The sequence below is a fragment of the Monodelphis domestica genome, chromosome 1 (assembly GCF_027887165.1).
Source record: "Monodelphis domestica isolate mMonDom1 chromosome 1, mMonDom1.pri, whole genome shotgun sequence".
In the NCBI taxonomy this organism is placed as follows: domain Eukaryota; kingdom Metazoa; phylum Chordata; class Mammalia; order Didelphimorphia; family Didelphidae; genus Monodelphis; species Monodelphis domestica.
Window position 1 is genome coordinate 213,013,858 of NC_077227.1, and position 25,069 is coordinate 213,038,926.

The 25,069-nt window shown below is 36.5% G+C and overlaps 1 protein-coding gene across 3 annotated transcripts in view; it reads right to left on the reverse strand.

The window, feature by feature from the left end:
- The window catches only part of NUBPL (NUBP iron-sulfur cluster assembly factor, mitochondrial), a 365,055-nt gene that overhangs the window by 33,086 nt on the left and 306,900 nt on the right, over positions 1–25,069 (reverse strand). For all 3 annotated transcript variants that reach the window (XM_007472517.3, XM_056810405.1, XM_056810404.1), the window contains exon 9: positions 247–367. In XM_007472517.3, the coding sequence (XP_007472579.2) occupies positions 247–367 (121 nt within the window). The remainder of the gene's footprint in view (positions 1–246; positions 368–25,069) is intronic.

Sequence of the window (25,069 nt, forward strand, 5' to 3'; positions counted from 1 at the left end):
CACCTTAAGCTCCTTTCTAATTCTTAAATCTAGTATCTTCAGATCCTAATTCATAATATGCCTCCTCGTGACAGCATTCTAAAAAGCTAATGAAAAGTCATCACAAAGCCCAGCACGAGAATGTTCTCACTTAAAGACATAAACCAAACGCTTTTTATTTCCTTAGACATATTGATATTTCCCATATCCCTGAACGTTGTAGGCTGTTTTCTCTCAAAACAGGACAAAACAAAACATTGTTCTTACCTAAAACATCAAGGCAAAGGGTTTTTGCTAGTTTCTTTGCACCATCAGCACCAAAAATATGAGTTTCATGTTTACATTTTGGACACTGGAAAACACTCATATTTTGGATGAGACCCAAAACCTGTTTAAATAAAAGCACATATTTAATACCCCAATTTAAACAGAAATAATATTTATAAAAATACATAAATATATACATACATGTACCTATATAATATATATATATATGCGCAAGAAACAAGTTTTAAACCAAAATTTTCAGAGACCTACTTAAGATGAATAGGTAACAGAAATAGTTAGATAATAACACTGAAATCAAGGTAATCTAACAATGTGTCTCTATAAATGACTGTATTATTACTTAGCATAATTAGCCAGAAAATGAGCCTATTAAGCTTGCAGAGATCTTGTCTCTGAAGGCAAAATCAGAGAGCTTTAAAAATATTTTACATGTAAACTACTTACTTCACTGTTACTGACACTTAGATATTTGATTCTTTTTTATAAATGTGAAAGCTGGAATTTGGGAGAAAAGAGGGATCTTGTTGAAGCTTCCAAGAGTAATAAAGAAGTATGATAAAATGGAGTTGGGACACTGATTTTTGGTTCAGTTGTTTTCAATCATATTTGACTCTTCATGCCCTCATTGGGAGTTTTCTTGGCAAAGATAACATAGGGGTTTGCCGTTTCCTTCTCCAGCGCATCTGACAGCGACTTGCCCAGGGACACACAGCTAGTAAGTGTCCAAGATCAGATTTGAACTCAAGGCTTCCTGACTGTAGACCCTGAGCTCTATCTACTGTGCCATTTAGCTGCCCCAAGATATTGAGCTCCATTGTAAGAAGTCTTCATGGTGTCAGTTTTAACTTAACAAATTCCATCTTCTCCCAAACTCCAAAATATTCAAGTTCTGGCCTTTCTCAAGGTCAGTCTCTCTTCTCATCCCATTTTGCCTTAGAGTCAGATGCACTACCTATTTCCCAGGGCACAAACACAAACAATGTGAAGCTTGTGGTACACAAGGCCCAGAAAGGATATTGCCTGTATCATGCCATATGTCACATTAATATAATTTATCATTAACCTCAATCTCTCCTGTGAGCTTCAGTCCCGCATCACCAATTGCTATTAGATATTTCAAACAGAATGTCCTGAAGACATCTTAAACTCAGCTGAGTTTACTGAATTCATTGAGGTTACTGAACTCATTCATGACTGAACACATTGAACTCATTATCCTCTTGCCCCCCCACCACAAAGCCTCTCCTTTTCCAAACTCTCCAGTTTTTGCCAAAGGCCACCCCTCCTTCCCCCAGGTGAGAAACCTCAACATCATCCTGGACTTCTCACTTTCCTTCATCTCATATACCCAATAAGTCAACAATTTTATTGTTTCTAATTCTGTAATATCTTTCATATCTAATCCTTTCAACTTGGTTCAGGTTCTCATGATCTCTCACCAAGAGTATCACACTCCTAATTGTTCCAAGGTCTTTCCATCCTCTCTAGCCCATCCTATACACTGTAGCAGAAGTAGGGTTTTTTTTTTCTCCTTTTTTAACCCTTACCTTCTGATTCTAAGCATTGGTTCAAAGCAGAAGAGCAGGAAGGACCAAGCAATTGGAGGTAAGTAGTTTGCCCAGGAGTCACCTGGCTAAGAAGTGTCTGCGTTCAGATTTGAACTCTGGTCCTCCAGACTCCAGGCCTGGCTCTCTATCCACTGTGCTACCTAGCTGCCCCAAAAATAGTTTTCCTTAAACACAGATTTGATCATGTATAAGAATGAAGGAGAGAATATATGCAAAGTGCTTTGCAAACCTTAAAAGTCTATGTTAATGATAGCTATCTGACCATATGATTCCCCTACTCAATCAACTCCTATTGTCTCTGGGATAAAGTATAAATGCCTTGGATTAGCCTCATTGGATATTTTTTCCTCCATTTGCATATCCAGCCAAACCAGCCTTCTCTCTGGTCATCACTTCTGACATTCTCTGTGCCTGTGCATTGGTACTCCCACATGCCTGGAATGCACTCCTTCCCTTCCTCAACTCCAGAATCCCTTTCTTCTTTTAAAATGAAGCTCAGGAATTACCTTCTGCATAAATCCTCTCTTGAATCTACCTCAGCCCCAAGCTTTTAATATTTAGGCCATATATTTTAAAATATATTATCTTCCCTATTTGGAATATAAATTTTTATAAGAAAATATTATTTTAGTATTTTAAAAGGGAATTCTCTGTTCTCTTTGAGTTTACATTTGTGAAAGGGAATCCTTTATTCCCTGTGTCTATTTTGAGTTAACACTTTAGTTAACACTAATTTAAGTACCCCTACTTGGATTGTGAAGACAAGATTAACTCTCCTTTGTCTACTTTTGAATTGAATCAACAAAAGATTGAACACCCTATTTAGTACTAGGTGAGAAACTAGCAAGGTACTTAGAGAACTCACCCTTTTAACTCAGTCCCAAACTTGAATTCTATGATCAGAGTTTACACCCTCAGAAACTCAATCAGCCAGGAATCTGTGAACCCTTTTGATAAGTATTCACTCCTCCAGAAGGTGAGAACGGGTTCCCACAAACACTGTCCCCTGGGCAGTGCTAGACAATTTGGAAACTGTGATTGGCCCCTGTGAAGAGGGGCAGGGACAAAAAGTGATCATAAAAGCAAGCCCTGAACTCCCTCGGAGCAGGTTGTCTTTAAGAAGATAGTCTGAAGAGATTGTCTTCTGGAGATAGTTTTTTGACTGGGGAGAGTCTTCTAGGGAGCTTTGTTGGAGACTGCAGCTTGGATCATTGGCTTGGAGCTTCAACTGGGCTTCAACTTACACTCTGACTCCTGGAATACTTCGTTAGGTGAGTGAAAGGCTGACTCCTTTCCTAGTTTCCTAAGAGACTAGCTTTCATCTTGGAGGAGGCTGTGTGATTACTCTCCATCAACCTTCCTGGTTGAGAACTAATTTTTCTCTGCCTGGATTAAGAGTAAACATTTAGGTTAATAGGATAGATAACCTCTCTAACCTCTTCACATTTCTATACTTTATTGTTTCCTCTCCATTTTGTAAATATATGTAAATAAATTTCTGACTCAAGATATAATAAATATTGGCAACTATATAATTTCACATAAAATTATTGTCCAACCATTAAAATTAACCTTTACACTACTTATATTTCTATCTCCAGCACTAGTATATGGCACAGAGTAGATTACACTTAATATCTGTTAATCTAGTATTGTCAGAACAAAGGTCCAGTTTGGATCATAAGGCTTAGAACTGAAGGAATTAATCTTGTAAAATAGAAAAAGTATTCAACTTGGCTCTGGATTTAAAAATGTTGTTCTTCCATTTTACTATCTTTGACCTTGGGCAAAGTCACATATATAAAATGATGAGACAAGATAAGATGGCCTCTGAGTTCCCTTCCAGTGTTAAACATGTGACCCTATTGTATCCTAGTTCATCTAGTCCCAAACTATTCATTTTCCACATGAATAAACTTGGGCCCAGAGAAATCAAGAGGCTTGCCCAATGATACACAGCTTCTAAGTAGCAAAGAATTAACACTTTTAAAGGTATGGCCACATTGCTTTTTTCACAATAAACCATAAACCCAGGGAGACACTTGGATTCATTATTCTATCTAAAGAGGGAAAAGCTAAAATTGTCCACAAAGCATAAATATGAAGACAGATAGTGAGGAACATAAATTTCTAAATAAGCATTTTCCAACGATCTAATATATGCCCTTTTTGCTGATCTAGTAGTATTATAAACATAAATCACTTTCAAGCTGTGCTCTGGTGTTTCAGAACCGTCACTAGAAACCTAGAAGAAAACAGCTTAATATCACCCAGATTATTTGCTTATTCACTACATCAATATAAATACACCCATTGCTTAGAGCTCTGGGTACTTTTACTGCCTTTTATGGTAAATATGATAAAGTCTCTGGCTGTAGGGCTTACATTCTAAATGCATAAAATGAGCCAACCAAAGGGGAAAAGATAAACACTTGAGGAATGTGTGAAGATCTAGAGAAGGAACACTCAAGTCAGTGATTTAAAAAAACAAAACTCTCCAACTCTGGATTCTCATTTACCTACTGCCATAAGGAGCCAGTGTAATTAGAGTTGTGTGTATGATTTATTTTCTATTACCAAATTGTTCTTTATAGGCCATATAGATGTCAGAGAAACAAAATATAGCCAAATGCATAATTTTATTATAGAACATGACAAACAAGTATTTAATAAGCAATTAATAGGATAAACACAGGGCTGCATTTTGACCTACACAAAACAGGGTAAGGGCCTGCATTTAATGTTTCCTGCTAATGTGTGAAAGATTTAGATTTGCACTAAATTCCTTGTTTCTCAGTATTGTGGGAGGCAGAAGTGTCAGAGAAAACATTTGTCTTTGCAAAGATAATAGGAGATAATGGAAGGGCTCTTTCACAACATATGATTCTGCCACAAAATAGTTTACTAGTTTTATAAAAATACAGTGTGAAGGACTCTTCTATGTACCTGGGAATCAAGGGTTCAAATTGTGAGTTAAGCTAGGCTTTGCCAATAGTTGATTCAATGTCTAGGAGGCAGAGGGTTATGTTAAAATGAGAACCAGACCAGAATTTTAAAATTCCTTCTTAGTCTTTCATTACCTACTTCAGCAAGTTCCTTAATCTTTCTTTCTGTGCCTTGGTTTCTTCATCTAAATAATGGGGAGAAGGAACTAGGTGATCTCCAAGTTACCTTCCAGGTCTACATCCATGAACCTATGATCCTATGACATGTCTTTCACTTAAGTCTCCCCGAATTTTTTCTGTAAAATGGAGATTTGCCCCAGATGGTTTTTTAAGGTCTCTAGGACAGCTTTGAGGCTGTTATGTGTCTTCATGGACAGAGTGCTGGGGCTGGAGTCAGGAAGACCCAAGTTCAGCTCTGATCCCAGATACTGATTGGACAAGTCATTTAACAATGTCTGTCTTCATCTGCTGGAGAAGGAAATGGCAAACCACTCCAATATCTTTGTCAGGAAAACCTCACGGATTCCATGAGATCATGAAGAATCAGACACAACTGAATGACAATAATGACAGCTTTGTGCAAAGTACAAACATCTTAACTGTTAACTGGGCCATTTTTGGGTCAACTAAATTAATGTTTGCTCCAGGTTATCAAAACCCCAACTATATCCCATTCTCTTAACCCACATAGCTAGCCAGGAAGCCTCAAGTCCTTTCCCACTCTAATACAGCCTCCGCTCAGCTACCAAACTGCTTTTCCTAAAGTGTGTCTGATCATGCCCTACTCAATAAAGTCTGGTGGCTCTCTATTACCTTTAGGATCAAATATAAAATCCACCTTTTGGCATTTAAAACCCCATAAAACCCGAGCCCTTCCTACCTTTCTAGTGTTTTTATACTTCACTCTCCTCTGCAGTCCAAAGACCCTGGCCTTCTTGTTGCTCCTCATCTATGTACTTCTCCCTACTCCATGGATTGAGAGTAGCCATCCACTAAGCCTGAGATGCTCCCTCCTCCTCCCCTATGTCTCCTGGGTTCTCTCATGGCCTTTAAAACTCAAATTAAAATCCCACTTTCTGCAAGATACAATTCCAAGCACACCTACTAACCTCCCTGGCCAAGGGCTTTTCTTCTGAGGCTATCTCCCATTTAGCCTGTATATATCTTGCTTGAATATATTTGTTTGCATTTTGGCTTCTTTATTTGAATATAAGCTTCTTGGGGGCAGGGGTCATGCATTTCATTTTCCTTGTAGCTCCAGGACTTGGCATAGTTCCAGGCACATATTAATTGTTTAATAAAGTGTGTTTACTTACTAATAGAACATTCAAAATTGTCATTCTACATGTGCTTGAAATTAAAGAAAGAGATAAAGTTCTTGCCCTCAAGGACTATGTGGATGAAAAAGAGGTGGGGAAAAGATGTGCACAAATGCAATACAAAATAATAATTAGTAAGTACATGTGGCGGGGAAGGCATGCTATGAAAATTTAAAGGAAGGGATCACTTCTAGTTATGGCGATAGTCATCAGATCATCATTGGAAGAAGTGATTTTTGACCTGGGTCTTAAAGTGGGAGTTGGAAGGAATATGGAATCAAAGAACCTGGGTTTGAACCCTGATCCAGCCATTTATTATCTCTATGGCCTTTGGCAAGCCACTGAATCTCTCTTGGTCTCAGTTACTTCCTCTGTAAAATGAAGGAGTTGTTCTAGAAAAATCACTCCCCGATCTCCCATATTTCTTCATGAGAAGGGTAGCCACTCAAGGTAATAAGAATGCATATCCCAAATTATGTCAGATGGACTTTTATGAATACTATGAAATACTGTATACCTGGATATAATAAATATTTTCCAGTGATACTGGCTAAGAACCTAAATTTTAAAGAAGAAACAGTATAGATGCAAAAAAAAAAGTCAGAAAGCCCTCCAATGTGACAGTCTGCCAGGGAAGCTTTAGGAGAGAGCTAGATACAAATAAGATGTGAATAAGGAGACTAGCCTTTTTAAAAGTAGTGCCATGTAATCAATGAGGCATTAAAGAGGACACTGAAGATACATCCCAGTCTAACATAATAAAAGGAAATGTTAACATGTTTGCACAACAGTTTTGCTCATTTACAATCAATTTCAGCTAAATAGGCAAGGATTCATACGCGCATAAAAAAATAAACTATGTTGTCTTAAGAACACTTCCAAGGTTATTTGGCTGTTTGTATTTATTGTAAAAGTGTTTTATATATCCTTTGATAGCAACAACATCAGAAAACAGACGCTTTACTGTGTTGTCATTAACATAACATTGTTGAGATGCAGCAGTATGTGTGCTAAATCATTTTTCTTAAATGTCTTATCAAAGGATACAGTCTTTTTTCTTTTCACCTCTGTTAGTTTTACTGAAAGTGAATGTCATATGCCTGCTGAATGCCTGAGCCACTACAAATCTTTATGTGTTTCTTACATTCTTCTAGTCTGTCATTTGCTCAGAAAAGTATCTTGCTTATTAACTTTTTTAAAAAACTGATTCGAAATATCAACATCACTTTGAATACTGAATTTTTGTCTCTAAATACATTGAATTACATAAGCTCCGAAGAGTCCAGTTTTAATTTTTGGCTAACATATTAAGTCTAGCTTAAAGAAAGTAACAAACAAGATTTTCAGGCTATGTAATTTAATTTTTACCTGTCATAAGAATTAAGAGTCTAAGAGGAGAGAAAAATCCTAAGAGGAATAATAATAATGGCTGAAACAGGTTGGATTTTGGATGATTTGCAGTATTCCAATAATCTAAAATAAGCTTTTGCCATTTTCCACAAATTGAGATGTATGGATAGAAACAATAATTTTAAAATAAATTTGCTTTTCTCCTTGCATCAATACCCTTACTTCAGTAACACATTATTATTCTAGCTCTACTATTTTCATAGAAAAAAATCTTTCCACTCTCTCTTCTACCATCATCCTTTATGACAGCAGCATTCATGATGATGACCCTGTCACTCTCATACCACAGATTCTTGATCTCCACCATTCAAGTAACCATTTTCAATGTAGTATAACCACCAACCTGTAAGACCAGCAATTTTCACATAATACTTCTCTACATTCAAGATATTGAACTTGAACTTTCCCTCCCAAGATCTTTTTGCACTCGTGACTTTTCAGCATGTCCACTGTGTTAACTTCTACAACTTCCTCCCAAGCTCTTTGTTCAGAGAACAGAGCATGCTCAAGTATGGAAAGAGTATGGAGTGCATTTGGAGAAAGAGCAGAAGACGAGGGTGAATGGAGAACTGGGGGATAGAGTGAAAAAAATTTTGAATGCAAGGCTAAAGATTCTGGACTAAAGGCAATAGGCAAAAGTTTGAAAGCTAGATAGTAGCATGATAAAAAGATTATGTTACTATGTACTATCATTTAGCCTAGCAAATACTAAGTACTTAATATTTATAGATCAAATGACTTGGGCAGCCATGGGTAGGATGAAGACTCAAATTCAAATCAGGTGTCAGATACTTCCTAATTATATGACCTTGTTCAAGTCACTAACTATTTGTATGCTTCAGTTCCTCACCTGTGAAATGAAGATAATAGCAACTATTTCACAAGGTTGTTATGAAGAACAAGTGAGGGAATATATGTAAAGCTCTCTATAAACCTTGAAGTACTATGTAACTGTTATCTCTTATCATATAATTCCCAAGGTCCTGAGAGTATATCAATTTTTATTCTTACCTTGTCTGAGATCATGCTTGCTACCCCTGCTTTGGGGGACTTACTTAACCCATAATAAATTCTGCTCCAGATTTTAACCCTGAAAATCTTTAAGCTTATAAAGTGTGTTTATTATAAACAATATGTTCCTGGGTGCACCACTTTCTATTATTTCAAGTGAAACATTTTAACCCACATCTTCCCATCTCCAAGTCCAAAAGTCTATTGCACTAACCCAAGTCCTATCCCCTCTACCTTTCCAATATCTCTTGCATCTGGAACCATATCTTTGTTTGCACTGCTGTTACCCTTCTGCAAGTCCTCATGACCTTTCAATTAGACTATTAAAATAGCTGGTTTCTTTGCATCAATGATCTACCCTTTTCAATCTCTCCTTCTCAGAACTGCCAAAATAATATTCTTAGTGTGCAATTGCTCCCTGGCTCAAAAATATTCAGTGAGGAAGCAGAGTCAAGATGGAAGCACAGAAGCAGCAAAAGATCAAACCTCTGAATACCCTTCCTTACCAATTACAAACTAAATGCTCCTAGGGGACTGAAAATCAAACCTAACAACAAGACAAAGCCAAGGAACCCTCCTGATGGATTCAATCCAAAAGGTACTCCTCCAAAAAGCCGAATTTGAGAACATTCGGGTTTAAGAGGAAGGCAGAAGGAAGGTACCAGAACCCCTCCCCCAACCCACCTAGAGTGCTAAATCTCCAGTGGCAGCAGGAACCTCTGAGAGGGCAAAGGCGCTTGTCTGGAGGGTGTACATTGCAGGCAGGACTGTGCCAGGCTCAGAGTGTTGAACACAGGTGGTGGGGAAGGAGCTGGAGAGGGAGCACAGAGCAGGCAGCCTGGTCACAGTGGTAGAGACCCTCCATATTGCTCCAGCCTTCCAGGAGGTTTTGGTCTCAGAGCACATCCAGCCCAACCCAGCTGAACTAAATCCCATCAAAAGTCTTCAGAGATCAGGGAAGCCCAAGCTCCAATACCCCTCCCCCACAGACTGCTGGACTTTAATCTACTCAAAAGCCTCCAGAGGACAGGGAAGCTCAAACTCCAACAACCCTCCCCCACAGACTGCAAGGAGAGATCTCCTGTCAAAGCTCCAAGAGGGGAAACTTGACAAAAAAACCCAAAACCAAAAAAATGAGAGGAGCAAGAGCCCAGACAAATACGGGGAGTAAAGAATGGGTAAATATGAGCAAACAACATAAAAAGAAGAAAGAGATTATAATAGACAGCTTCTATGTAGGCAACGAACAAAGAGCAAACGGAACAGAGGAGGAGGGATCATCAAAAGATAAATCAGACATCCCAGCGAATTGGATACAGCCTTTGGAAAAACTAAAAATGCAATTCAAAACAAAATTAAGAGAGGCTGAAGACAACTGAGAAAAGAACTTAAAAACTAAGACGAGTCATCTGGAAACAGAAAATAGTACCCTGAAAGTCAAAATCAACCAGTTTGAAAATGAAGCAAAGGAGATGAAAAATGAGTCAAGAAGATGAAAGATGAGGTAAAAAGGATAAAAGATGACATCCAAAGAAAATCAGACCAGAAGGAGAAGGATGACCAAAAAGCCAGGGATGAAATCCAGTCTTTAAAAACCAGAATATAACAACTAGAATTAAGTGACCTCACAGGGCAGCAGGATACTATAAAACAAAACCAAAAGAATGAAAAAAATTGAGGAAAATATGAAGCATCTCATTTACAAAACATAAGATTTAGAAAATCGTTCGAGGAGAGACAATTTAAGAATCATTGGCCTAACAGAAGACCATGACAAAAGAAAAAGCCTGGACATAATACTACAGGAAATTATGCAAGAAAACTGCCCTGATATTCTAGAACAAGAGGGAAAAGTGAAGATTGAAAGAATCCACAGATCACCTGCTGACAACACCTAGGAATGTTATAGCCAAATTCAAGAACCATCAGACCAAAGAAAAAATATTATAAGCTGTCAAGAAGAAGTCATTCAGATACCATGGAACCACTGTGAGCATAACACAGGATCTGGCTGCATCTACACTGAAGGACCAAAAGGCATGGAATATGATATTCCGAAAAGCAAGGGAACTAGGTCTACAACCAAGAATCAACTACCCAGGAAAACAGACACATTCTTACAGAGGAAAGTATGGTCATTTTACAAAATAGAAGAATTCCAAGAATTTGCAAAGAAAAGACTAGACCTGAACAGAAAATTTGATGTCCAAGCACAGAACTCAAGAGAATCATCAAAAGGTAATTTAAAAAAAGGGAAAAAAGAAAAACAAAACAAAACAACAACAACCAAAAAACCCCACTCTTTTTAGAGACTCAATAAGTTAAAATGATGTGTATCCCTATAAGAAAAGAGGTCATTGGTAACTATTAAAAACTGTTATCACCTGGGCAGCTAGAAGAATTACACTTAGAGGGAACAGTGACAAACTGTATAGGATGAAATAACAAGACGTAAATTGGTATATAGATATATGTATGCATAAATATATATATATGTGTGTATATACATATTTTAATATATATACTAGAGCTAAAAAAAGAGGTTAATACTAAAAGAAATGGGAAAAGAAACAAAAGGGGGTAAATTTATATGTCACAAAGAAGCTCATGGAGGGAGGGGAGAGAACATCAATGCACTGGGATGTTAAAGACGTTGGACACAGGAAATACTCAACTCTTACATGCTTTGAAATTGACCCAAAGAGGGAAGAACAATCCAATCCATTGGAGCAGAGAATAGATTCATGCCCTATAGGGGAGTAGAAGGGTAACAAGTGGTCTTCTGGGGAGGGAAGCAGTATCAGGGAGGGAGAGGGTGGGTGGTAGTTTTAAAAAGACTGCAAAGAAAATAAGAGGGAGAATAAGAAGGGAGGGGGATAGAAAGGGAAGTAAAATTAGGGTGGGAACTAGAGGGACTGATTAAAAACAAACATTGGTGTAGAATGAAATAATGAAAGAGGAAAAGGCAGGACCAGGAGTAGAAATCAAAATGCTGGAAAATACACAGCTAGTAATCATAACTCTGAATGTGAATGGAATGAACTCACCCATAAAATGCAAGCAAATAGCAGACTGGATTAGAATCCAAAACCCTACCATATGCTGTCTACAAGAAACACACACGCGGAAGGCAAATATGCATAGGGTGAGGATGGAGCCAAATCTATTGGGAATCAAGTGATAAAAAGAAGGCAGGAGTTGCAATCTTGATATCTGACAAAGCCAAAGTGAAAATAAATCTAGTTAAAAGAGATAGGGAAGGTAATTACATCCTGATAAAAGGTAGTATAGACAATGAGGAAATATCTGTACTCAACATATATGCACCAAATGGCATATCATCCAAATTTCTAAAGAAGAAACTAGTGGAGCTCAAGGATGATATAGACAGAATAACTATACTAGTGGGAGACCTGAGCCTTCCTCTATCTGAACTAGATAAATCAAACCAAAAAGTACGAAATAGGTAAGAGAAGTGAATGAAATCTTAGAAAAGTTAGAGTTAGTGGATATGTGGAGAAAAATAAATAGGGACAGAAGGGAATACACCTTCTTTTCAGCAGCACATGGTACATTGAAAAAAATTGACCATGTATTAGGGCATAAAAACATTGTAACCAAGTGCAAAAGAACAGAAATAATAAATGCAACCTTCTCAGATCACATTGCAATGAAAATAATAAGTAAAGGAACATGGAGAGTTAAATAAAAAATTAATTGGAAATTAAACAATGTGATTCTCAAAAACCAGTTAGTCAAAGAACAAATCATAGAAACAATTAATAATTTCATTGAAGAAAATGACAATGATGAGACATCCTTTCAAAACCTATGGGATGCAACCAAAGCAGTACTCAGGGGGAAATTTATATCCTTGAGTTCATATATTAACAAATTACGGAGGGCAGAGGTCAATGAATTGGGCATCCAAATTAAAAAACTAGAAAGTGAACAAATTAAAAATCCTCGGATGAAGACTAAATTAGAGATCCTAAAAGTCAAAGGAGAAATTAATAAAATTGAAAATCAAAGAACTATTGATTTAATAAATAAGACTAGAAGCTGGTACTTTGAAAAAAACAAATAAAATAGACAAAGTACTGGTCAGTCTAATTAAAAAAAGGAAAGAAGAAAACCAAATTGATAGTATCCAAGATGAAAAGGGAGACCTCACTTCTAATGAAGAGGAAATTAAGGCAATCATTAAAAACTATTATGCCCAATTATATGGTAACAAATATGGCAATCTAGGTGATATGGATGAATACTTACAAAAATATAAATTGCCTATACTAACAGAGGAAGTAATAAATTACCTAAACAACCCCATATCAGAAAAAGAAATTGAACAAGCCATCAAAGAACTCCCTAAGAAAAAATCCCCAGGTCCATATGGATTCACAAATGAATTCTATTAAACATTAAAAGAACAACTAATCCCAATATTATGCAAACTATTTGACAGAATAAGCAAAGAAGGGGTTCAACCAAATTCCTTTTATGACACAAATACGGTACTGATTCCAAAGTCAGACAGATCAACAACAGAGAAAGAAAACTATAGACCAATCTCCCTAATGAATATAAATGCAAAAAATCTTAAATAAGATACTAGCAAAAAGACTCCAGCAAGTCATCACAAGGGTTATTCACTATGACCATGTAGGATTCATACCAGGAATGTAAGGATGGTTCAATATTAGGAAAATCATCCACATAATTGACCATATTAACAAGCAAACTGACAAAATCACAGGATTATCTGAATTGATGCAGAAAAAGCCTTTGATAAAATACAACACCCATTCCTACTGAAAACACTAGAAAGTATAGGAATAGAAGGGTCTTTCCTAAAAGTAATAAATAGTATATATCTAAAACCATCAACTAATATCATCTGCCATGGGGATAAGCTAGAAGCCTTCCCAATAAGATCAGGAAGGAAACAAGGATGCCCATTATCACCTCTATTATTTAACATTGTACTAGAAACACTAGCAGTAGCAATTAGATAAGAAAAAGAAATTGAAGGTATTAAAATGGGCTATCACTCTTTGCGGATCATATGATGGTCTACTTAAAGAATCCTAGAGAATCAACCAAAAAGCTAGTCGAAATAATCAACAACTTTAGCAAAGTTGCAGGATGTGAAATGAACCTGCATAAGTCATCAGCATTTCTATATATCTCCAACCCATTTCAGTAGCAAGAATTAGAAAGAGAAATTGCATTTAAAATCATCCTAGACAATATAAAATATTTAGGAATCTATCTGCCGAGACAAATACAGGAACTATATGAACACAACTACAAAACACTCTCCACACAATTAAAACTAGATCTAAACAATTTAGAAAAACATTGATTGCTCATGGGTAGGATGAGCTAACATAATAAAAATGACAATCTTGCCCAAATTAATTAACTTATTTAGTGCCATACTCATTGAACTACCAAAAAACTTTTTTACTGAATTAGAAAAAAAACATAACAAAGTTCATTTGGATGAACAAAAGATCAAGGATATCCAGAGAAATAATGAAAAAAAAATGCAAAGGAAGGAGGACTTGCAGTCCCAGATCTCAAGCTATACTATAAAGCAGTGGTCATTAAAACAATTTGGTACTGGCTAAGAGACAGAAAGGAGGATCAGTGAAATAGACTTGGGGTAAATGACCTCAGCCAGACAGTTTATGATAAACCCAAAGATCCCAGTTTTGGGGACCAAACCCTACTATTTGATAAAAACTGCTGGGAAATTTGGAAGACAGTATGGGAGAGATTAGGTTTGGATCAACATCTCACACCCTACACCAAGATAAACTCAGAATGGGTGAATGACCTGAACATAAAGAAGGAAACTATAAGTAAATTAGGTTAACACAGAATAGTATGCATGTCAAACCTTTGGGAAGGGAAAGATTTTAAAACCAAGCAAGACTTAGAAAGAGTCACAAATGTAAAATAAATAATTTTGACTACATCAAATTAAAAAGTTTTTGTACAAACAAAACTAATGCATCCAAAATTAGAAGGGAAGCAACCAATTGGGAAACAATATTCATTACAAAAGCCTCTGGCAAAGGTCAAACTTATAAAGAGCTAAACCAATTATAGAAAAAACCAAGTCATTCTCCAACTGATAAATGGGCAAGGGACATGAATATGCAATTTTCAGTTAAAGAAATCAAAACCATTAATAAACTCATGAAAAAGTGTTCTAAATCTCTTATATCAAAACAACTCTGAGGTATCACCTCACACCTTGCAGATTGGCTAACATGACAGCAAAGGAAAGTAATGAATGCTGGAGGGGGTTTGGCAAAGTTGGGATATTAATGCATTGCTGGTGGAGTTGTGAATTGATCCAACCATTCTGGAGGGCAATTTGGAACTATGCCCAAAGGGCGATAAAAGATGGTCTGCCCTTTGATCCAGCCATAACACTGCTGGGTTTGTACCCCAAAGAGATAATAAAAACATGTACAAAAATATTCATAGCTGTGCTCTTTGTAGTGTCAAAAAATCAGAAAATATGGGGATGCTCTTCAATTGGGGAATGGCTGAACAAATTGTGGTATATGTTGGCGATGGAATACTATTGTGCTAAAAGGAATAATAAACTGGAGGAATTCCATGGGAACTGGAACAACCTCCAGGAAGTGATGCAGAGTGAGAGGAGCAGAAGTAGGAGAACACTGTATACAGAGACTGATACACTGTGGTACAATCAAATGTAATAGACTCCATTAGTGGCAATGAAGTGATCCTGAACAACTTGGAGGAATCTTCAAGAAAAACCACTATCCACATTCAGGGGAAACACTGTGGGAGTTAAAACACTGAAGAAAAACAACTGCTTGAATACATGGGTCGAATGGATATGGTTGGGGATGTAGACTCTAAATGAACATCCTAGTGTAAACAACATCATTGAAATAGGTTCTGATCAAGGACACAAGTAATACCCAATTAAATTGCGTGTCCGCTGAGGGAAGGGTGAGTGGAGTGGAGGGAGGGAAATAAAGTGAAAAATGTAACCAAAAGAAAAATAAATTAATTTTAAAAAATTAAAAAAAATATTCAGTGACTGTGTAGTGCATATAAGAAAGAATAATAAATGTTTAACCTGGCATTTGAGGTTCCAAATCAATCTGGCTCTAACCTACTTTTCCAATCTTATTTCATACTGAGCCCATTCATGTTCTCCATAGTACAGCCAAACTAGACTGAGCTGTTGTATAATCTCATACTTAACCCTTTAGTCTGCTTGTAGTTACTCAAACATTTTCCCAACTCCTAGAATAATGTTTCTCCTCAACTTTCTCTCTCTTGTTCTGCCTCTATGTCTATCTTGGTCTCTGTGTGTGTACCTGTGTTTGTGTCTCTCTCAAGCCTTTTGTGATTCTTATAGCATTAAAAGACCTTTTTTTTCCTTCTTTTTTCATACTGACCTGACAAGAATTTTCCTTTGCCATTACCACTTTCTTACCTATTTCTTTATCTGTTACAGTACTCAATTAAATTGCAAACTTAGCCTTTGTGGGCTTCAGATTCCTTATCTCTAAATTAAGAGTTGATCTATAGGACCTCTGAGATACCTTTCAGTTCTACACTTATGATCCTTTTTTTTTTTTTTGATCCTTAGAGCAGAGACTAAACCACTTTCTGTCTTTGACTACCAAGTACCTTGCAAAGAATCCCCCCAAAACAAAACCAAAAAAAAACTGCCTGGTATGTTGTAGATAATTCATAAATATCTGGTGGATTAAGTGAACTGATTTGTGACCAATAATACAAAATTAAAGATGTTCTGGAGGTAGTTATATGTTCCTTGAAAAAGCTAAACACTGGGGAATCTGCATTTCTTAAAAAAAAAAAAGAGTAACTGATAGAATTAGGCAGGAGATGAAAAGAAGAAAAAAAGAAATAGAAAAGTCTATTAGGAATTTTCCATCTTTTTAAGAGCAATGACCAGTGGATTTTTCTCTGCCATTCAGAACTACATTGGCTACTTTCCTGCTTGAAACTGGCAATGAATTTAGCATTTCCTTCCCACTCTATTCTTATAAACCCTTATGCAAAAAACAACTCCTTTGTACCACACCCTAAAATTGTTTAGATTACTTTGGAGATACTATTATAGGCTGAATTCCAAGGATCAATTTTTTTAAGCACTGTGCACTTTATCTCAAAAACAATATTTGTGTAGAGTATTCACTAATGTTTATAGCATTAGTCACTTAGTAGTAATGCCATTTGAAATTCATTCCAGGTCTCCCTAACTTTTAGGTCTGGATTTTCAAGTTTAAAACCTGAATAAATCACTTGAAAAGACAATATAAAATAAATGTGAAAGCTTCCAATTAATCCTGAATAAAACCACATTTAGGGTTTGAAGAGATTGTGCAACAGTGCACTTAAGTTCACCTATAGTTAGCCTAGCAAAAACAAAAAAAAAGAATAAACTTGGAAGTTACCAGGGCTTTAACCAGGCTAGAGTGGGCTCATTATCTTTCTTCCTTTTGGCTATTATTGTTGTAGTTTATGGATGAAAAGCTATGTGTGAAGCTAAGATACATTGAGATTTCCAAAATTATACACACTGAAATATGAAGTTAATGAGATAATTTAAGTGCATGGCATGTCTTTAAACCAAACATTTTATTTAATTTTTTAGTTGAAATCAGTACCAAGAAAAACACCGAAAGTTTAAATAGACGAGTGGGAGGGACTTCTGTAAGTCAAACAACCTGTTTTCTTTCATTCCTGCATTTATTTGTCGACAAGCCTTCAATAAACATTTATTAATTGTTTTCTATGGTCTAGGCATTGTGTTATGTACTGAGAATACAAAGATCCATATAAATATGGCCTTTATGTAGAATTGGACCCCAGAGACTTCTTTTCCTCTTAACTGTTCCTGTTAGGATTTTTGCTGTCACCTCTCCCCGCCCCCCCCCCCTTTTCTTTGCTTCAACCTTTGCTTCTTCTCATTTTCCCCTACTTCAAATATGTCACTTTCTCACCATGCACTTCAGTCTCTATCTAAGGAAGGATCTTTGGCTGACAAATAATTCATATGATCACAGATATGTAGCTAAAAGTGAACATCAAGGTTATCAAGTCTAACTTTCCTCACTCTTTAGTAAAGGAATCTGACCCAGAACCCAAGCCTCCTAATTCCCATTCCAGTGCTCTTTTTTATTTCAGAGGTAGGATTTGATCTGGCAAGGGGGAAGGACAGGAGGAGGAAAGGGTAAAACATTAGAACAGGACTTATGGGCTACAGACCCTCTAGGTAGATTTCAGGGAGGGGGAGGATCATTGCATTGCTATTAGTAGCAAAGTTGATTACATATGATCATCCTACAATGTTACGATTTCTCCTGGTTCTGCTCATTTCCTTCCCTATCAGTTTGTGGAGGTCTTTTGAGGTCATATGAAAGTCAAGCAATTTATCATTCCTTATCACACAATAGTATTTCATCACCATCATATACCATTTTGTTCAACCATTCCTCAATCTAGGGACACCCCCTCATTTTCCATTGTTTTTTGCTACCACTAAGAGTGCAGCTATGAATATTTTGTACAAACATTTTCCATTATTATCTCTTTGGGGTACAAACCTAGTAGTGGTATTGTTGGATTAAAGGGCAGGCATTCTTTTAAAGTTCTTTGGGCATAATTCCAAATTGCCTTCCAGAATGGTTGGATCAATTCCCAGCTCCACCAACAGTGTATTAGAGTCCCAATTTTGCCACAACTCCTCCAACATTTATTATTTTCCTTTACTGTCATATTGGTCTTCTGAGCATTCTTAACCCACTATATGTACCTAAATATTTTCTTATATGTTCTCAGGAAAAAAAATTAATGGGAGAGGGTACTCACTGATAACAACAAAAGGATTTTTTTTCTCTTGCTTCATATTGTTTTCATCAATAAAAGCCCTTAGAAAACCTTTTAAAAGGCTGTGTATTTACTTTAGGGATAGCAAAAAGAGAAACATAGAGGTGAGCTTTCCTTTGATTCCACAGTTCGTCCATGAGAGGAGAAAAATCCTAGTAAAAAATATTGAAGAATTGCTTTGAGGCCTGAGATGAAAAAAAAAAAGAGAGATAAAAGGATGACAGGATCATAGATTTACAACAAGGAGAGACTTTACTTTAGAAACCATTTAATCTGACACTGATTTTCAGATTAAGAAACTGAGGCCTAGAGATAACTAGTTCAAGATGGCAGAGATACTACATCTTTTCTCAGGGGATGGAAGAACTGGGATGTGAATTCAATTTCTCTCTCTCAAATCCAACATGGGCAAAGCCAGAAGAACAGTTGCTTCTGAAACTCCACTATTCATTTTTAATTCTCACTGACAGAGCCAATTTCATTCATTCATTCATTCAAGTAAGCATCTGTGATAGATGCTAGATATACAAAACGTTGTACTACTCTTAACCCTGCCACTTTGCTTCCAGATTTACCAACTTCAGGAGAACCATTACACAATTGTGAAACATTAGTGTCCATGGCAGAAAAGCCTCGAGATAATCTCTTGGACACTCCCTTAGACAATGCAGATCTGATTTTATTTACCGATGGTTCCTCTTTTATGAGGGATGGCATACGTTACACTGGAGCTGCCGTAGTCTCAGAATTTGCCACTGAATGGTCAGCTTCACTACCTTCTAACATTAGCGCTCAAGGAGCAGAACTCATAGCTCTTAAGCAAGCTTGTATAATTGCCAAGGATAAAAAGGCAACAATTTATACGGATTCTAGATATGCTTTTGGCATTTGCCACTCAGTCGGAATGTTATGGCTCCAGAGAGGATTCTTAACCTCAGCTGGAAAATCTATAGCTAATGCAGAAATTATTAATGAAATTCTTTCTGTTCTCCAGCTTCCTGAAGCCCTAGCTGTAGTTCATTGTTCTGCCCATACAGGTGGCACCCACCATGTCTCTAGAGGAAATGATCGAGCAGATGCCGCTGCAAAGCTAGCAGCCATAGAAGGGCCTGAATTAATTTTAACATTAACAACTACTAATGATTTAAATTTACCACTTTCCTATAATGAAAAGGAAGTGGAAAAATGGAAACAAAAATTCAAAGCAAAAAAGATTAATGGAGTGTGGGTGTCATCTGAAGGAAAACCCCTGCTCCCTAGAAGTTTCTATAACCAAATTTGCCAATCTATTCATAAAAATGGTCATTTTGGCACCCAGGGCATCGTGGACTCTGTCAAGAGAGTATGGATAGCCCCTGGTATAACTACCATCGCCTCTAAAGTGTGTTCAGCCTGCTCTACCTGCCAGGCATATAACCAACATGCATTTCGTGGAAAAGCCTTTGGTGGATGTCCTCTGGCTTACACACCTTTTGAACATCTACAGATAGATTTCATAACAATGCCAAAGGCTGGACGTTATAAATTTTGTCTAGTAATTGTAGATCAACTAACCAGATGGCAGGAAGCATTTCCTGCGACCCGAGCCACGGCGGATTTTGTTGCAAAGATACATTTAAAGGAAATTATTCCTCGTTTTGGCCTGCCAGCACGTATTGATTCCGATAGGGGGAGTCATTTTACTGATTCTGTTCTAAATCAGATATGTTCTTGCTTGGGAATAACTCCCAAATTTCATGTTCCATATCATTCCCAGAGCTCAGGCCAAGTAGAGAGGATAAACAAAGAACTTAAAACTATGATTGGCAAATTATGCACTGAGACCCATTTAAAATGGCCTGAAATTCTCCCTCTGGCCCTATTTTATCTTAGAAGCAGACCTAGAGGAGACTTACATATTTCACCATTTGAGATGCTTTTTGGACATCCGCCTATACAGGCTAAGCCTTTCTCCCCGGCATATACCTCACTATTAGGGGGAGATATTACTATTGCTTCATATATACAGGAGTTATAGCACAAACTATGTGAATTTCATGAATCCAGAGCTGCAGTACAAGCTGGACCACTAGACTTTTCTCTGCATGACCTGAATCTAAGAGATAAAGTTTATATTAAGAATTTCAAGCGTACTGGAGCAACTCAGCCTTTGTGGGAAGGACCATTCCAAATATTGTTAACTACTCCAACATCCATAAAGATTGGAGAAAAGGACTCTTGGATTCACTGCTCACATGTGAAGAAAGCATCTTCTGCTGAGACTGATTGACTGAAACCTATAGCATGCATTGGAGATAATAATCCTTAGACAAGTGGATGCTGGGTTTTTTTTTGAGAACACATTGAATTACTGATTTTTTCCTTATTTTTATTATTTCTTTTCTTCATTTTGATTAGAATACTTGATTTTTTCTCATTTTTGTACTGAAGGTACACATAATTAACATTAATATTTTTCCTGAAGTAATAGAAATTAATATATATTCTTGCTATAATATCAATATATACCTAAAAGCTTTAAACTATGGGAACCTATGGGACTATGGGAATCATTTATTGATAAAATATTATAGGACTGTGATTAATGTTTATGTATGATTCCAGAAAAAGGGATAAAAAACAAGGAGCACAGGCTTAACCTGAATAGTGCCAAAAAGAGCACACATGAAATACTAATATTAAACTCGAGGTTGCGACGCTTGACATATGTTAAGTCATAGGACTTCCTTGTGTCTACACTCTTTACGAAGTACTCATACAAGTACAAAGCTTGACTATCATGCTGGCTCCCTATATCCCTGAGAATGACAAAAAAATCAGACGAGGGAATGACGCTTCCCTATCAAAATAGAATTCTAATTCTTTTCTTCTTATATTATAGCAACTTCCTGTAGTCTTGGCTGCAAATGGCTAAATGACATATTACTGCATTCTGTCCTACAGACTTGTGGGATAGAAATTATTTTATGTTGGACCTATACAAGGGCCTATTTTGAAATTTTTCTTATGTTTTTGATTATTTTTCTCTTCTTTTGATAATTGACTCATACACCCCCATAACTGAACATTGCATTCTGAGTTGAACTGAATGTTTTTTTAACACCTACTTCAGGGGGGATTGTATTTTAATTTAAAATCTAAGAATTTTTGAATTTTTTGTTTAAGATTGTATTTTTGTAAAAATCCAAGAATTTTGATTTTTTGTTTAAGATTGTACTTTTATAAAAATTCAAGATTTGATTTTGTTCGAGAAAAGATCTTCAAGAAAGAAGCTTGAAACTTTTATATCCAGAGAATGAACTATTGCAGAAAGATGCCGAAAACCTACACTTCATCAAGAAGATCAAGAATGAACTTTGTATATGATTGATTGAACTGAACTTTGATTGAACATTTATTGTAAATGTACACATTTATGCCAAAAGGGACTGCCCCTAATTTGGCTTTCTGTCAATGCGCCTAGCAAAACATTGGTTTTGCTTTATTTTCTTTTCTATTTCCTCTTTCACTATTCTAATTTCTCTTAGAAAATTGAATATCGTGTATATCTATAGTTAGAAGTGCATTTAGGATTACAAATTATGTTAAATGATCAGTGGGGAACCTAGTCTCCCAATGATCATCAGGGGATTTTGTAAACCTTAAAATTTCACAGACTTATGAATGTTAAAAATTTTACTCCACATTGAGGAATCCTCCAATTCCCTACTTGAAATAATTCCCTACCAGATGGTGAGAACTCTACTTGAATGTGAAAACTCTTTGCTATGGGAAGATCTCTACCCCATCCCTACTTGGGACTGCTTTAGGGGAGAAAACTCCTTGCTATGGGAGGACCTCTATTCCACCTGTACTTAAGAATGCTTTAGGGCAGAAAACTCTTTGCTAAACAATGAAAGTACTTGAAAACCATACTTATAAAGGAAAGGAGTTCTTTGAGCCATGCCTATTTTGGGAATTGATACAATGGGATGCTAAGTGCCTATAAAGGTAGGGCAACTTGTAAACTACTTAGACCTAAAAGGTGAAAACTTACTCAGAGGTTTTCTCTTAATGAAATTAGTCGACACAGCAGCATTTTTTTTCTGACTTACTAAAGAGATTAATCTACTCAGCTGTGAATTCAAAATGGGCTGTCTTTTGGAAAACATCTACAGTGATTGGTAGATGGAAGAACTTAGGGGAGGTGACATAGGAGATTTTGCCCTTAAAAATAACAGCTCAGAGAAGAGCTGGAAATCATTCTGAAACATTCAGATTGAGGAGGACTCATTCTGAAACATTCAGATTGAGGAGGACTCATTCTGAAACATTCAGATTGAGGAGGGTGCTGGTGAAAGCAGCTGAGATGATGCTGGCCTAGAATCCTTGCTTAGGCAAACCTTGTGGTGAGTGTTAAAAGACTGACTGACTGACCTCTCTCTCTTAAGACTCAGGTCTAGGCCATGTTGGCTTAAAGCCCTTTATACTTATTTCCTTTTTCTCTCTTTCTCTCTTTTCTTTAATTCCACATTTGTATTAATTAAAATCTCTATAAAACCCAGTTGACTTGGGTATTTGAATAATTGGGAATATTTCCCTGGCGACCACCTTATATTTGATTTAAAAACCAAGACACTGTAGTGAAACATATTTTCTGCGGTCAAATTTACTCACCCTCTCTTATATCTATCACAATTTATATCTTCCACCATTTTAACTCACTACAGTTTAAGACCTCAAACATTTTAAATCTCACAGAAATGAAATATTCCCTCTCCTCACAGAGCTTGCATTTTATTTGGGGAGAAAACACTATGAATATAGATATGAATATAGAAAAAATGTAGATAAAAAAGTATTTTCAGGAAAGGGATGGCCATTCATAACAGTGGGTAGGGAATCAGAATCTACGTCCTACATGAAGCAGTATTTAAGATGAAAGAAATTACTGTGGGGATTACAAAGGAGAAGGTGAAAAAGTTGTGCTTTCCAAGTATGAGGTATGGAGCCTATAGGTAGAATATTGAATAAGCTGGCTAGTTTGGCTGCGACAGAGAATGTGCAAAGGAAATTAATGTTCAATAAGCCTGGAGATTTAGGTCGAAGTCAGACTGTAAAGGTTTTAAATGCCACTGGAAACGACTGAACTTTATCCTATGGGTGTCTAGAAAACACTGAAGCTTCTTGACATGGTAGGCATTGTGCTTTAATTATATCACCTTGGCATCTATGGCATGAGAACTGGGGAGGAGAGAGACATGGAAGCACGGGGACCAGTGACTTGGAGCTAGATGATCCAAGACAGCAACCAAAGTGATATATATTACTGACTTTTGGAACAGATCTATACTTCAAATGCATTATGAGTTTAAATGGCTTTTAAAGAATGATCTGGTAATGACCATTGTACCTATAGGAAAATGCACCCTGACTTCAATTTAACTGTTATTCATTCATTTCCCCACCCATTCATCCAACTAGCCTTATGCTAATACCAATAGAGTTCCAAAGATGTATAACTGTGACTTTTCCCTCATGGAGCTGGAAATCTAATGGAAGAAAAGAAAAAGACAAACTGATAATCTTGATGTTCACTTTCAGCTACATATCTGTGATCATATGAATTATTTGTTAGCCAAAGATCCTACCTTAGATAGAGACTGAAGTGCATGGTGAGAAAGTGACATATTTGAAGTAGGGAAAAATGAGAAGCAAAGGTTGAAGCAAAGAAAAGGGGGGGGGGGAAGAGGTGACAGCAAAAATCCTAATAGGAACAGTTATGAGGAAAAGAAGTCTCTGGGGTCCAATTCTACATAAAGGCCATATTTATATGGATCTTTGTATTCTCAGTACATAACACAATGCCTAGACAATAGAAAACAATTAAACAATTAAAACAGATAATTGCAAAGTTTAGATACAAGTGCTATGAACACTGGAAGAGAAAGATCACTTTGCCCTGGGAATGGGGTAAAGAAAAGGAGGAAGTCCTGAGCTAGCACCTAAATTAAGTCTTTAAAAATTTTAAATATTTTTGTTGCTCTTTTCTGTTTCTTATATCATCATAGTTATCTTATGTATCTCTCTCTATTCTTATTATCCCAGAAATCTATCCCATTTAACAAATGGTATTTTTTTGAGAGGGAAGAAAAATCAGTACATCTGGTGAATCCACTGGAAAGAGTCCAAAATATGTGCAAAAGGTGACACCTTTGGACCTCCCATTTATACAAAGGGATGGGTTGGGGGTGTCTTCTCATATCTCTCCATTTAAGTCCTGGTTGATCTTGATAAGTAAACCATCACATCATCAGCAAGCAGTAGTATTTTTATTTCCTCTTTACTGATCTTTAATCCTTTCTTTTCTTTCTTTTGCTAAAAATGGTGCTAACATTTCTAGAACTTTATCGAATAACAATGGGGAGAGTGAACATCCTTGATTTATTTATTGGAAATTTTATTTTTGGAAATTTTTATTGGAAAAGGTTATAGTGAAATCCTCAATTAATATAATGCTTATTTTAGGTTTTAAATGGGCATTTTTATGATCTTTCCTGAAAAAGTCCCTCATTTATATTTTTAGAGATTTTAGTGTTGTACTTTATCAGAGGCTTTTCCTGCATGTGTTAAGATGATCTTGTGGCTGCTATAG